The sequence below is a fragment of the Leucoraja erinacea genome, chromosome 9, assembly GCF_028641065.1.
Source record: "Leucoraja erinacea ecotype New England chromosome 9, Leri_hhj_1, whole genome shotgun sequence".
Lineage (NCBI taxonomy): Eukaryota > Metazoa > Chordata > Chondrichthyes > Rajiformes > Rajidae > Leucoraja > Leucoraja erinaceus.
This window is the reverse complement of record NC_073385.1, coordinates 57948550-57964736: the sequence shown is the minus strand read 5'-3', so window position 1 is coordinate 57964736 and position 16187 is coordinate 57948550. Positions and strand designations below refer to the sequence as shown.

The 16187-nt window shown below is 44.5% G+C and overlaps 1 protein-coding gene across 6 annotated transcripts in view; it reads right to left on the bottom strand.

Moving 5' to 3' along the window:
• The window catches only part of ptgr2 (prostaglandin reductase 2), a 58024-nt gene that overhangs the window by 38363 nt on the left and 3474 nt on the right, over positions 1 to 16187 (bottom strand). For 2 of the 6 annotated variants that reach the window (XM_055640887.1, XM_055640885.1), the window contains one exon: positions 2209 to 2284. In XM_055640887.1, the coding sequence (XP_055496862.1) occupies positions 2209 to 2248 (40 nt within the window). In that variant the 5' untranslated portion in view covers positions 2249 to 2284. Of the gene's footprint in view, positions 1 to 2208; positions 2285 to 3441; positions 3448 to 6904; positions 7189 to 7423; positions 7466 to 16187 lie in introns of those variants that run through there. The other 4 variants (XM_055640888.1, XM_055640883.1, XM_055640884.1 and 1 more) reach the window with 4 other exon arrangements.

Genomic DNA, 16187 nt, shown 5'->3' with positions numbered 1-16187 from the left:
ACCTGACAGACTGAGAGACAATGGTGTCAGATTACTGCAGGACATTCATAAAGAATATTGTTACATTGCACCACCTCTAGACTTTTTTGCAAGACATCTCATTTTCTGCTTGTCAATTTCCAAAGTAATTTAAAGTTTTCTAGCTCCGGATAGAAATCTCCATATCACCAACTCAGCCCAGATAACAAACAGTTTTCTCCAATTCATTAATCATAATATATCTAATTCGCGGTATGGAAACATACATTCTAACCGAACCACCTGGCAGCTTGCAACCCAGTGGTACGAATATCGATTTCTCAAGTAACCCTTGCATCCCCTCTCCCTCCGTCCCACCCGAGTCATCGTACCAGTTACTAGTTTTACTTTTTTGAAGGGTTTCGGCCCGAAACGTTGCCTATTTCCTTCGCTCCATAGATGCTGCTGCACCCGCTGAGTTTCTCCAGCTTTTTTGTGTAACCACTAGTTTTACTGTTGTCCTATTGAGTTCCTGTCTGTATACTTGTTATCACCATTCCCACAGCCAACAAGTGCCTATTGTGTGCCTCGTATTTCCTTGATTATTGTTGCTTTTTGCATATCTTCCATTAATTTCTCCCAAGTACAGTCTGTATCTCTCGTTCCCATTTCCCCGGACTCTCTGTCCGAAGAAAAGTCTTGACCCGAAACATCACCTATTGCTTTTCTCCAGAGATGCTGCCTGACCCGCTGAGTCTGTCTTCTTGTAAATAACAGGTCAGGCGATACCACTCTAGCTGGAAATAATCATAGACAGTTGTGTACAACATGCTGGCATGAACATAGATTGAGAAGCCACTGAAGTATTAGTGGAGGGAAGCAATCTTAATCCTGAATGTGGTAGCGTCATACAGCATGGAAACAGGGCCTTCAGCCCAACTTGCCCATCTCCAAAATCTCAGAAGCACTCACAGTGTGTGGTAATTTTGTACTAATGTGTGGTAATTTGGAAAATATGATAGCTAATTTATGCACAATAAGGTGCATAAACAGCAACAGTATAATGACTTTGATCATCCATTTTAGTAGTTCATTAAGGAATAAAATTTGGACAGGGAATGAGATTTGCAAGAATGTGTTGTGGGACCTTACACATACTATAGCATGGAACAACAGAGCCTCAACTTACTCTGTCAATCAAACAATGTCACCTCTGATAACCATCTCTACAACAGTGCATCACGCCTTTGGTGGGCAGAGGAAATCGCAACTTCCATTTTGTGCTCAAGATTCCAGATCGGAATTTGCACCCATGACCTTTCCACTCAGATGAGTACCACCCACATAGCCAAAGATAATAGCTTGTTAAAAGGAAACGCGTTGCAATTATTCCAGACTTTATTGTATCTCAAAGCAACTTGGGTGCAGTAAATTACTTTCCGACCTAGGAAAATATTGTAAACATTCTAAACAACCATATAACAAGGCATGAGTGACCAGGAATGTCTGCTACTATTCCGGAGGCTGGAACCAGATGAGCAAAATACCTCATCTCGCATGCCATCCCTTAGTGAAACTCTCCCACTACATAAATAATTAGGTTGTATTCCAAACTAAAAATGTGACAAATATGCCAGGCGAGGGTGTGAACCTAAAACTGAACAGCCTCAATCACAAAAAATTAACCATCAATAGCTGAAACTTTAAAACTGGTTATAAATCCAGTTTCAAAGTAAATCCAGCAGAAAGCTGGTAAGTGAACTTCAGTCTAACTCCTCATCTATGGAGGCCTCATCATCGCCAGTCATCTCCACATCAGACCATTCCAATACCCAATCGACATTCTCAATCTTCTAAATTTGAACACTCAATTGCTTATTCATGTTCACCGACCTATTTTACTAATGCGTCTTTTTATTACATTTTTGTCAGTGACATTTTCATTCACCAGTTTCGTCATTGATAGCCGTGCCTTCAGTTGGCCAATCTTAACCATGGGAATTCATTCTCCAGAACTTTAGAGTCTATCTCTTCCTTAAATATACCTCTCTGACCAAGTATTGGGCATTTGTCCTTTTCTGGATCAGTTTCAACTTTCTGCTTCGTTCTTGCAAAGCAAAGACTTGGTATAAATATGTTGAAATGTTTTTAATCAAATCCAATCATTTTTAATATTCAGGCAAGTTATTGCACAATTTTTACATTAAATGGTCACCACGAAACCAAACTAGTATTGTAGAAATAACTCACCCGGTCGAGAGTTTAATACAACTTGCTGAATCGACACCATTTGTGAAGAGAATGCTCGATGGTAATAAAAACTGACCTAGGAGGAATGAGATTAAGTTTTAATAAAGAAATATTTATAATAACAGAATTGCACATATATCAGCAGCAAAAATGCTTACACAAGCAGAATACATTAATTCCTTGTTATTTGCAGTTCCATGTAGCAACAGTATCAGTCCCAGATGTTACATGAAGCGAGCTTCGGAAGGGAGGCAGCATTAGTGGACAAAGCTGCCGATGGCTATCCAGAGGAATTATGGAAACATTGAGGAAAAATAGTTAGACCCATACAGTTATTTAATGCTGACAAAACAGCACTGTGTGGAAGCATGTACCAGCACTATCTCAGGATGGTAAAAGGACTCCAGGCTTCTATAATGCTGGCTACATGGTGAGGTCTTTGCTTGCACTATTCCAAAAAATCCTCATGCATCAAGTGACAAATACCTGATCTCTGTACTTTACAAAAAATTAAGTGTTTTCATATGACAGGAAGATTATGTTCTTGAATTGGTTTCATAATTGCTCTATAAGGAAGGTCCAGAAATGTCTACAGGATGAAGTAAATATGAACATGATTTTAGATATTGCTGCAGGCCACACATGATCACCAAATTCAAACACACGAGTGTCAGGGAGGAGTTCTTTCTTCACAAGACCTCGTCAACCTTCTCAACCAGGGTGTGATCTCAACATTTGAGGTCTATCGTATAAAATGTACATTTGGACACATTTATCAGGCCTGGATGCATCAATGCATGAAAATGTTTGAAAGACTATAAATTGACAACTGCAAAAACCAACATGAAAGAATCTCAGGATAAATTGACATTGGCTACATTCAACAGTTTCCGGCAAAATACATGGCCAGAGGATGTGCATGACTTCATAGGTTGTGTGTTTAATTGCTATATATTGGGAACAGAACTTTGAAATCCTTACTTGCAGCCTTACACATCCTTAGTAGCAGCCTAACAGGCACATTAACAACAACAAATAAACAGACAAAACTCAATAATACAACAAATATCACTAATACCAGGTAACCTCACTGTAATAGAGCAAACCAAACTAACACAACTCTTATAAAGTCGTTAGTAGTTCCTTGCTGAGGTAGTGCTCTGCAGTGTGGTTCAAAGTCTTGATGGCTGATGGAAAGTTGCTGGCTCAAGAGCCCGAACGATGCCAGTTTACAGACTCCTGTATCTACTACCCTATGGTAGCAATAAAATGAGTGTGGCTAAAGTGTTGTGATCTTTGATGATATCTGCTACCTATTTGAGGCAGCACTTCCTAGAGATCTCTTCAACGGTGGGGAGACCAATAACCATGATGGACCAGGCAATATCCAGCACTTTCTGCAGTCGTCTTGTTCTTGGAATTTCAAATTACTGAAAAAATTCTACCTTTATTGACAGAAATACCATTACAATTAAAAAACTGGCTCAAGTTTGGAAAAGGATATTCTAACAAGGAAGATGTTGCAGTTATTGAAAAAAACAAACTGACAGCAACTTTAGAAGAATAGGTGCGTTGAATCTGAAGACAAGGAAGAGTCTGAAATTCCCACTGGAAGCCTGAAAAGCTGATGGTCACAAGAACATTTAAAGCATTGACAGATTTATTGGTTAAATGCATTTAATCTCTCGAACTTGGCTATTGAGTAAAAAAGTGGATGTAGACAATTGTTTGAATCCTTGTGCGGCAATTTATTAGGAGTTATGAAAGCTCCCTATAAAATGTCCTTTACAATAGTCAAGCCAGCAGAATTACAAGCTTGCAACCTTTTTCTGCTGCCATTTTACACCCAGCTTCCTCTTCCAAACTGTCGGCCCAAAGGGAGAACCAGCTGTTCCCACTAATCACCACTATCTGCATCAAAGTTCCTCAATCCAGACAATCAATCACTGACTGCTGGGAGGGAAGTGAGGAGCAATAACTATGTCACTCAAAATTACCACTTTTAAATTTACCCTCATCACTATCGGATTCACCCGTCTCACCTGCCATCTACACAACATCAAACATCATCAGTGCACTATAGTGAATATTGCCACATACAGCAATTGTTTCTCATCTTTTCTTCTTTAGGATTACTCTACTAAAGCTGTATGGATTCTCATGATAATTTATTTTTTACAATTGCTTAATGTAATTTTCTTTTTTGTTAAAAAAGTAGCGTGAATGCATATTGCTGATATAGTAACCACTGAACCTTATGAACCACCCTTCAAATTACCGCCATTAAATATAGTGATACATGCAGTGGGATAAATAATTTTCACATTCGCCAGCCCTCTTCGCCCGTGATGACATTGCAATCTCTGTCACCAAGGCAAACGTCTGAAGATCCGAATGACGGGTTCTTTCATGAGGCCGAATCTTCGGAAAGCATCCAGCCCTGATGTTATACTTGTCCGTGTTCTTAAAACGTCTGCAAAAATTCCAGCCAGTTGGTCTGCACATCTTCAATCACTCATCACTAAGGTGGTCCGAGATTTCTACCCACTTTAAAACAGTATGAAATGATACTGCTCCCCAAGAAGAGCAAGGTGACATGCCTCAATCACTGCCATCTGATGGCACTTACATCTGTGGTGGTGAAGAGCTTCCAGAGGTTGACCAAAGGTAAAGATGGGCATGAGAGAAAAACTGTCCAAAGATTAAAAATACTCAGTAACATTTAACCAAAATCCCAGTCTCCTTTGGACATGAACAAATTGCACCATGTTGATTGAATGTGATGAAGAGAATTGGGATGAGTCTTGAATGAAGTGAAAAGACTGCATCAAATTCAGGGTTAGGTAAAGTATTATTAGGATCTAGATTTCACTACCTGCAAAGTTGGTGGAAACAATTAGGGTGCTCAAAAAGGAAATGGATGGGCGAAAGAGACAATGGGAAAAGGAATTACATGTTTAAAGAAGGAACTGCAGATGCTGGAAAATCAAAGGTAGACAAAAATGCTGGAGAAACTCAGCGGATGAGGCAGCATCTATGGAGCGAAGGAAATAGGCAACGTTTTGGGCCAAAACCATTCTTCAGACTGATGTGAGGGTGGGGGGGGGCGGGAAGAAGAAAGGAAGAGGAGCCAGAGGGCTAGAGGGAGAGCTGAGAAGGGGAGGAGACAGTAAGGACTACCTGAAATTAGAGAAGTCAATGTTCATACTGCTGGGGTACAAACTGCCCAAGCGAAATATGAGGTCCTGCTCCTCCAATTTCCGGTGGACCTCACTCTGACCATGGAGGAGGCCCAGGACAGAAAGGTCGGATACGGAATGGGAGGGGGAGTTGAAGTGCTGAGCCACCTGGAGATCAGATTGGTTATTGCGAACCGAGCTGAGGTGTTAGGAATTACATAATTGCTTTCCGAAGAGCAGGCAGTCTAAATGGGCTATTTCTGTGTCTTAATAATGCTATGATTTAAATATTAAAAAGGGGGTTAATGAAGTACATCAGCCGAAACATTCCTGTGGTAGGAACATAACCTGAGGGGAGTTGTTTACAGAGCAAGATTTAGTTATCTGGAATACATTAAAAAAATATATTTTTTTAAATGGGAAATGTAGGACATCTAAAAATACTTGAAATAAATTGCAGGGTATTAAAAGAAAAGAGAATGGGATGTAGTTTATCAGAAAATGCCAGCAGGCAAATAAAGGTTGAATGAGTTCTTTCAGTCTTTGAAAGTGGTTTCCTTAATATACAAATTCCAGACATGCAAAAGCTTACAGCACAAGCTCACGTTCCATTGGCGGCTCAGGGCCAAGTGCTGATAAATGGGATTGACATGGCAAGGGACTTTTCAGCTGGCACATACACAATGGCTTAAAGTCCTGTTCTGGTTCTCTATGACTAATGCATGGATATTAAAGCAAAAAAACATGTGCAGAAGAGTAGATTTGAAGCATCGACTCTCAAATAACGTATGCTCTGCCAGCCGTACTGTAAATGACCCAAAACGTCACCTATTCCTTTTCTCCAGAGATCCCTCCTGATCCACTGAGTTACTCCAGCATTTGTGTCTATCTATTATATAATGGCTATCTATAGGTGTTCTCGATGTCTCAAGGAGATTGGAATCCAGAGAGGCTGATAAGAGTAGACATTAGGGATTGGTTGAGCATTCTTGGATCTTGATCCTCCAAAATATTCCAAATGGAATTTAAAACTGGAGCATTGTCATATTCATGCAAAAAAAAAATCCCACGTTTCAAATGAATAACATCCTTGGTCAGTTAGCCAACCTCAGTTTGCAGGAACTAAAATGTTGTCGTAATACAGGATGATCAGCAGACACTGGCGTATCCAAAGTTCATATCCAATGCTGGCCCAGGAAAATAATGCTGCTTTGAGGAATCCATCACCCAGAGCAAACGAGGAGATAAGACTATTGAGCCAAAGTTCCAGCAAAGGCTCCACCACCCAAGTTTCTCCTCGCCCCCATCCCAAGCCTCTCAAAGCTACCCCCACACACTTCCTAAAGCTCCCCCTCCCAAAAGTTCACCTCCCCCCAAAGTTACCCCCACGTACAAAAGCTCCCTTTCCCTCCCCCAACATCTGCCCCACCCTTTCCCCGGCCGAAAGCCCGTCTCCTGCCAAAAGCTCGCCCACCCATTCGCCCCGGGGGCTTTTCTCAGCCCCAGTGTAACTACACCTTGAGGAGAGGAATAGCGCCGAGAGCACAACCACCCACGGAATGAGAGCAACTGCAGAACCTGCCCAGCTTGTTTCCCTGCGCTGCGCTGCGCTGCGCGTCCCCTCTCACCCGCTGCTGTCGTGGAAGAGAACGCGCGTCCGGCGCCGCTCTTGACCAGGGCCGCTTCGCGCTGGCGCGGGGCCGCGCTTAAAGGGGCGACTGGCGAGGGAGCGGGTCATAGCCAGTGGCGCCCGCCGAGTAACCGCCGCCCCTCGTGCACGGGCCATTGACGCAGTTTAACCGCCGCCCCTCGTGCACGGGCCATTGACGCGGTTTAACCTCGGCCAGGGGCAGGCAGGGCGGGCAGGCTGGCAGGCAGGGCAGACAGGCTGGCAGACAGACAGACAGTGTTGGTGAAGAGGTAGGGCCTGTCTCCGGCGCCTTCTGGATGGATGCATTAGATCCCATGGCGGGAATTGTAGAGGAGTAGGGTTTCTTCCCACTTTGTTCTAATTGTTATTTTTTATGTCAACTAACATTCATCAGAATCACCTTCCACCCCATAAGCCGTCGCATACAGCACATGATCCTCTTGACATTTTCACCACCTCCAACAGGATCCCACCAACCCACATCCCAACTCCACCCTTTTCCACAGAGACCGCCCCCCCCCCCCCCAGCAACTCCCTGGTTAACTCATCCCAAACCCAGGTACTTTCCCCTGCAACCGCAGGAGGTGCAACACCTGTCCCTATACCTCCCCCTCGATTCTGTCCAAGGACCCAAACAGTCCTTTCAGGTGGGGCGGCGGTTCACTTGCACTTCATCTACTGTATCTATGGACTCTTTATCGGCGAGACCAAGCGCAGGCTTGCCGATCGTTTCACTCAACACCTTTGCTCAATCCAACTAGGCATGCGTGATCTCTGGGTTGCTAAACACTTTAACTCCCTCGCCTATTCTCATACTGACTTCCGTCTTGGCCCATTCTCATACTGACCTCCGTCCTGGGCCGCTTCCACCAAAGATCTTAGAGCTCTGCTCTAAGATCTTTGGCTTCCACTGTCAGAATGAGGCCCAACGCAAATTGCTTTCCCTCTCCCCCATCCTAGTTCTCCAACTAGTTCTACTATCCTCCTGATTAAATATTACTAATTGTATGCCGTGTTGTTACCTTCTCCATAGCTAACAATGAACCATTCTACATTTTCTTATTGTCTGCTTCGATCTGTCATTTTCACACCTTACCCTTCCATATCACTAAACTCCCTCTCCCTTGACTCTCAGTCTGAAGACCTGAAACATCACCCATTCCTTCTCTCCAGAGATGCTGCCTGTCCTGCTGAGTTACTCCAGCATTTTGTATCCATCAGAATCTCTGTTGGTAAAGCCTCAGTGATGTTTTATTTATTCTCTTATGGGTTGCGGGCCTTGCTGGCAAGGCTGATGTTTATTTGCAAACCAAACACAAGAGCTATTGGAGGAACTTAGCGGTTGAATAGCATCTATGGTGGGGAGAGAAAGAACTGCAGATGCTGAAATCTTGCACTCGTAACACTTTGCGATCTATGGTGAGGCAATGGACAGTTTTTTATCAGTTGAACCCTTCATCTGGAACAACATTTATTTGACATGAGGACAGGAAAGTTTTAGAGGGATTTTGTTTAAATATGGGGAAATTAGACTATTTTAGACGGGTCTAAATGGTCAACATGGATAAGTTGGGCCGAAGGGCCTGTTTCTGTTGCCGTATGACACCACCTCTATCTAGACTTGCTATTTCTGGTTGGAACCCGTTGACCTGGATTCCAGATTCCAGCATCTGTAGTCTCTCAAGCCAAATTTATTGCCTCTCAGAAATCCTTTTGAAGTAGTAACAGCGTGGAGCCAGTGAACAAAATACTTAACATACTGAAAATATGAAACAAAGACAGGATGTTTGGCATGTCAAGTGGCATCTGTGGAGAAAGAAACTTAATGTTTCTGGTCAATGTCTTCGCACCAGAGCTGGGTAAAGTTGGAAATTGGACAAGGTTGGAGAGAAGTGAGGGTGAGGGAAAGAATAACAGGGAACATTTGTGAAAGAGCTGAAGGCAGAATATAGTAAACAGCAAATGGGAATGCAAGTTACATTTTGCACCACAGAAATGCCAGCAATAACGATATCCAACAAGAGAAAACCAGCAATCACCTGACAATCGATGGTGTTACCGTGACAGAATCCACCATTATCAATATCCTAGGGGTTATTATTGACCAGAAATTGAACTAGGGTAACCATATACACTATACATGTGAAAGGCTAGGAATCCTGAAGCAAGTAGTTTGCCTCCGGTCCCTTATCTACAAAGTTTAAGTCAGGAGTCTGATGGAATAATCTCCATTACCTAAATGAGTGCACTCAGGAAGCTTGATATCATAATGGACTAGACTAAAGGGTCCCAGTCACATGGTAGTCCTGGTCCCCCAACGCAACCCATTTCCCAACGCAATATTCCTCCACTCACCCGTTCCCCCAACACAATATTCCACCACTCACCCATAGCCCCTAACTGGGGGGGGGGGGGGGGGTGGTCGGTGTGTGGGGGTGGGGGTATGTGGGGGGAGGGCTTGGGAGGGGGTGTGTGCATGGGGGGAGTGTTGGGGAAAGGGATGATGTGAGCGGGCAAAGTGAAAAGACGGGGAAGAGCCATGGGGAGGGGGGCATCAAGGGGGAGAGGGGAGGAGCCAGCGAGGGGGACCAGAGGGGAAGGGGTTGCTGGTCGCTTTGCTAGGGACTCATTCGCTGGTCGTTCTCCGCCGGGATCAGAGTCTCCACTTTCCGTTTGGCGACACCTTAGACTCCGTGCTGGGCTGGGTCTCCCATGCTTTGCTGGGCTGGGCTGGGTCGGGTCTCCGACGCTGGGCTGCTGCTTGGGGCTGAGCTGCTGCTTGGGGCTGGGCTGCTGCTTGGGGCTGGGCTGCTGCTTGGGGCTGGGGGGCTGCTTGGGGCAGAGCTGGGCTGCTTCGGGTCCCTCTGAAAGTCCAGTTGGAAACCTCCGCTGGCGATTCCCAGCTCCAGTAAAGACGCGATGGTGCAGGAAGGGGTGGACGGTCCCGGGGAGTGACAGGGGAAGAGACTAATCCGCGCAGCGCTGGAAGGCAGGAGAAGAGATCGATCTGCGCACGCGGGTTTTTTAAGATTTTTAAACCTCGCTAACTTTTACGACCTTCAACCGATCGGAACGAAACTTGGTGCACTCGCAGCACAGGAGAAAGGTGAGTGAACTGGTGAAAAATCATAGCGCTATCGCGAACCTTTTTTGCACAAATAGAAAGACCGCCAAACCGGAAGATAACAAAATCAGAGTTTTAGTTATGTATAGATATAACAGCTTGCTTGTGAGGCATCCTATCCACAACTATTCACTCACTCCACCTCCGATGCACATTAGCAGTAATTTGTACAATCTATGTACTGCAGCAACTCACTATTTCTCCTGAGTCAGCACCATCCATACTCCTTACCTCTACCAGCTTGAGGTTCATTAGCAGCAAATGCTGGGTAACTCCACGAGCTGAACTTGCCCTCCAAGCCACACACCATCCTGACCTGAGAATATATTGTTCCTTGACCATTAGCTGGACAAAATCCTGGAGCTCCCTCCCTAACAGCATTATGGCACACTCACATCTCAAGGACTGCAGCAGTTCAACAAGATAGCTCATCAAAACCTCTGGAAGTAGAAACATGCTGGTTAATTTTAAAAAAAGACATAGAGTGCTGGTGTAACTCAGCGGATCAGGCAGCATCTATGGAGAACATGGATAGGTGATGTTTTGGTTGCAGACCCTTCAGAATGATTGCAGGGGAGAGAAGAAAGCTGAAGAAAAGGAGGGACAGGATTCAGCCTGGCAGGTACTGCATTAACATGTGTACTCCAACTGCAACTGCTCAGACAGGAAAGCTCTGCAGAGGGTAGTGAGGGGAGCAGAGAGGGTCATTGGCGTCTCCCTACCCTCGGTACAAGAACTGTTCCAGAGCCGCTGCCTGAAAAAAGCACTGAACATAGCAAAGGACAGACTGCACCCCCTCCACACACATCTGGATCTCCTGCCATCAGGCAAGAGATACCGTAGCATCAAAACCCAGACAACCAGACTGCTAAACAGCTTCCTTCCACAGGTTGTAGGCTGCTAAACAGTCACTCCACCTAATTCTGCTGCTTTTTGCACTGACAATTTAATAACAACTCTGGCACTGGCCACTTAAATCAGCTGTCCTGGACAATTTATGACTGTTTTTACTTGTATTTTTAATGTTGCTGTTTTTTACCTGCACTTTTTAACTATTCGTATTGTTTTATCAGGGACTGGATTGTTTTTATTGACGTGAAATGTTTAGGTTTTATGTGCGATGCTCTGGTATTCCCTGGGAAACGTTTTCTCATTTTGCACTGCACAACTGTTGCTTTGCAAGACGACAATAAAGGTTGATTGATTGATTGATTGATTGATTGTATGTAATAGGTTGATACAAGTGAGGGGGGATTTTAAATATTAATTTGTAGCGACTCATTGTCTGCAATCCAGAGTATTGGGTCTGGTGCATCCCATAGGTGGCCTGACCTAGTGTATGAAATTCTACAACTATTAAGCCAAGTAACAAGGAAGGGCAGTGACGTTGGTTACACAAAAAAGCTGGAGAAACTCAGCGGGTGCAGCAGCATCTATGGAGCGAAGGAAATAGGCAACGTTTCGGGCCGAAACCCTTCTTCAGACTGATTGATTGATTGATTGATTCTCTCCGGAGGGCAGTGACGTTACTTTGTTGTGGGTCCCAGCACACATTGGTGTGCTAGGAAATGAAAAAGTGGATAAATTAGCAAAAGTGGCCGTTAAAAAAGAGAACATAGAGGTAAACCTACAATTATCCAAATCTGAAGGAAGACACAATGTGTGGAAGAAAATAAATCAGGAATGGCAACAATACTGGGAACAGGAGACAAAGGGGAGACACCTCTATTTGCTACAAAACAGAGTGGGCATTACAGCAAGAAGAGGGAGAACAGGAGAGAACAGGTAGTATTAGCAAGATTGAGGATGGGACACACCCCACCTGAACAGCACATTAAAAATGTTGGGAAAACACCCTACTGGGATGTGTGAGGAATGCCATCAGCCGGAAACAGTTCAGCATGCTCTAGTTGCATGTAGAAGAAATGCAACAGAAAGAAGAGTTTTGATCAATGAAATGAAGAAAATTAGAATGACAGATATATCAGAAAAGAACATTCTAGAGTATGGAGGGGAAGGAAAAGGAGTAAATTTGTTGTTTAATTTCTTGAGGGCCTCTGGCCTTATAAAAAGGATATAAAGTAAAGACATGAGGACTGTGGAGTGAAGCCAGAAGGTGGCAGCAATGCAACATTGTGGATGCCGGCTGCCGTATAACTCCAAAGAATAAGAAGAGGGGGGATTTTGATTGGCAAATGGTGGACAAAGGCAAGAGATGAAAGGACAGAAGGTGTGAGACAACAGGTTTAAAAAGTTGCGAATTGTGAAGCTAGAGGAAGAAATGTAGGTGGAAGAGGAGGATGAGGGGCAAAATAGGCATGAGATGCAACAGAGATGAAGAAATTGAGAGTATGAGATAGCGTCTTTACAAGAAGCAAAGTGGGAGGAAGCATGGCTGCGAAAACAGAGTCATTAGGTTTGTAGATAGTGAATGTTCTGCCCCTTGTGATGGAAACAGAGAGATCAAGAAAGGGGAGTACAGTGTAGTCCAAGTGAGTTTAAGGCAGGGTAGAGGTCAGTTGGAAAGAAAAGGAAATCAACGAGTTCCATGTGGTTGCAGGAGGTTGCCCTGATGTTTGTCGTTGATGTGACAATAGACAATAGGTGCAGGAGTAGGCCATTCGGCCTTTTAGCCAGCACCGCCATTCACTACAATCATGGCTGCTCATCCACAATCAGTACCCCATTCCTGCCTTCTCCCCATATCCCCTGACTCCGCTAACTTTAAGAGTTCTATCTAACTCTCTCTTGAAAGCATCCAGAGAATTGGCCCCCACTGCCTTCTGAGGCAGAGAATTCCACAGATTCACAACTGGGTGAAAAAGTTTTCCTCCTCTCCGTTCTAAATGGCCTACCCCTTATTCGTGAACTGCGGCCCCTGGTTGTGGACTCCCCCAACATCGGGAACATGTTTCCTGCCTCTAGCATGTCCCATATGTTTCAATAAGATCTCTTCTCATCTAAATTCCAGTGTATACTGAACTGAACTTTATTTATAGAGCACTTTAAAAACAACCACTGTTGCAACAAAGTGCTGTACATGATTAATCATAAACATAAAACAAAACAATAAAAACATTAAAAGACAGTAAAAACAATAAAAAACAATAATAGAAACACTAAAACAAGAGCAAAGTCTCATGCAGGGGAGAAAGCCAAGGAATAGAAAAGGGTTTTAAGACTCCTTTTGAAAATGGACAGTGAAGGGGCCTGTCTAATGTGCAAAGGTAGAGTGTTCCATAATGTCGGAGCAGCAACAGAGAAGGCTCTATCCCCTCTGAGCTTCTGCTTAGACCTCGGTACCTCCAGGAGCAGCTGATCAGCTGACCTGAGGCACCGAGCAGGAGCGTAGTGATGAAGCAGCTCAGAGAGGTAAGGCGGGGCGAGACCATTTAAAGATTTAAAAACAAATAAAAGAATCTTAAAATGAACTCTAAAGTACACAGGCAGCCAGTGGAGGGAGGCCAGAATAGGCGTTATGTGCTCCCTCTTACATGTTCCAGTTAAAAGGCGAGCAGCAGCATTCTGAACCAACTGGAGACGTGCAAGGGAAGATTGGCTAACTCCAAAATAAAGTGCGTTACAGTAATCCAGCCGAGACGTGATGAAGACATGGATTACTGTTTCAAAATGCTGTCGTTCAAGAATGGGCTTCACCTTTGCCAGCTGCCTTAAATGAAAGAAGCTGGACTTAACTACCGCGCCTATTTGACGATCTAATTTAAAATCACTGTCCATCTTAAAACCCAAGTTTAAAACTATTGGCTTCACATACAGTGCCAAGGGACCCAAGTCAACAGGGGGAGGTTCACGGGAGCCATTGGGACCAAACACTATCACTTCTGTTTTCTTTTCATTAAAATTTAAAAAGTTTAGGGCCATCCAGGATTTAATGTCATCAAGACATAACAGAAGTGGTTTGACTGAGAAAGCATCTTTCTTCTTCAGCGGCACATATATCTGACTATCATCAGCATAACAATGAAAAGAGATGCCATGCTTTCTAAGAATGGAATCCAGAGGAAGTAAGTACAGTGAGAAAAGCAAGGGCCCTAAAATTGGGCCCTGTGGAACCCCATATGACAGAGGCCATATACAGGCCCAGTCGCTCTGTACTTTCAACATATGACAGTCCCGCCATCCCGGGATGTAGCGGAGAAAGAGTTGGGGGAGGGTGCCAGTATATATTTGGAACAAGCATGTTTGGTTCGTAATCGACATGGCAGGCATATCTGGGACCCATGCAAGTGCCCATGGCTATACCTTTAACTCAGAGAGAATGAGAGGAGTCAAAGGAGAAGTTGTTGAGGGCGAGGACAAGTTCTGCAAGGCAGAGAAGAGTGTTCGTAGAGGGAAATTGATTGGGTCTCTGTAAAAGGAAGAACCGGAGGGCCTTGAGATCTTCCTGGTGGGGGATGCATGTGTAAAGGGACTGGTAAGGAAGAGGCAAAGGGGGGAAGGAAAGTGAAAGTTATTGAAAAGTTGAAGGACGTGTGAGGTGTCTCGAATGTTGGTCGGAAAGAACTGGACAAGGGGCGATAGGATGGAATCAAGGTATTTGGAGATCAGTTCCCTTGGGCAGAAGCGGACAGAAACAATGGGTCTGTCAGGGGAGTCCTGTTTGTGGATTTTGAGAAGGAGATAGAAGCGGGCAGTGTGCGGCTGTGGAGGGGAGAGGCCAGAGTTGATGAAAGTGGAAACACTGGGAGATGATGACCTGGTATTCGCCTGTGGGGTCATGGTCAAGGGGCATATATGAGGAACTCTCCGAGAGTTGTCACCTGGCCTCAGCATGGTAAAAGTAGTCTGCGGCACTCTCCTTGTCGGTGGGTTTAATAACAATGTTGGGATTGTTGCTGATTGAGCAAGAGGGCTGTGCATTCAGAGGGAGTGAGATTATGGTAGGTAAAGGATGTGGAGAAACCAAGAGGGTTGATGTCACGCTGGCAGTTGGAAATAATAAGGTCCAGAGAAGGTAGAAGGCTGGCAGGGGGGCCCCGTGAGGGGAATGAATGTTGCATACGGGAGATGGGTTTGTCACTGGGCAGCAAGGAATCGTTACAAGAGAAAAAGCTCCGGAGGTGGAGGCGATGGAAGAAGAGAAGAACATCATGGTGGGCTGGGAACTCAATGAGGTGTGGATGTAGGGATACAAAGGTAAGGTCTCTGATGAGGAGTGACTGTTCTGCATCATAAAGAGGAAGGTCAGGGAGGATGGTGAAAACTTGACAGGGGTAAAGACTCCACGTAAGGAAGTGCTTCCTGATATCACCCTGAACAGTATGGTTTGAATCCTATGCTCTCCCTTGGTTCTGCGTTCTCTCCTGACAGAGGAAATATTCTGTCTCCCTTTTTCCTTTCATTATCATTTAGCACCTCAATTATCACACCCCTTTACCTTCCGGACCCAGTGCATCGTGGCCCCATATTTTTAGTCTTTGGATCATCCTGGAGCTGGAGCCATGCAGTGTGCAAAGAGGCCCTTCAGCCCACTATGTCTGTGCTGGCTATCAAGTATATGTCGGAAGGAACTGCAGGTGCTTGTTCAAACTGAAGATTGATGCAAAAAGCTGGAGTAACTCAGCGGGTCAGGCAGCATCTCTGGAGAAAAGGAATAGGTGACGTTTCGGGTCGAGACCCTTCCTCTGACTGAGAGTCAGGGGAAAACACTACATGCCTATGTTAATTCCATTTTCCAGCACTCAGCTTGTGGTCTTTATGCCAACGTATTTCAAGTGCTTTGTGAATGTCATGAGTTTTTCTGCCCCCACTCCATTCCAGATACCAACCACCATTTGAGCATAACATTTTTTCCTCAAACATCTATATTTTATCTATGTAGTCCGTAAGGTGGGTGGGGGGGGACAGAAAGTAAAAAGAGGCTGTGGCCAAATATTGAATTGCAAGTTCTGCTAAACCGATAAATAGTAAGTTGTTATAGTCCGGAATGCAGACTGGGTCAGTGCTATACAAAGAAAAACAATGGGTAGAACAAGACCAGTTGATCAAATATGCCTTATGATGG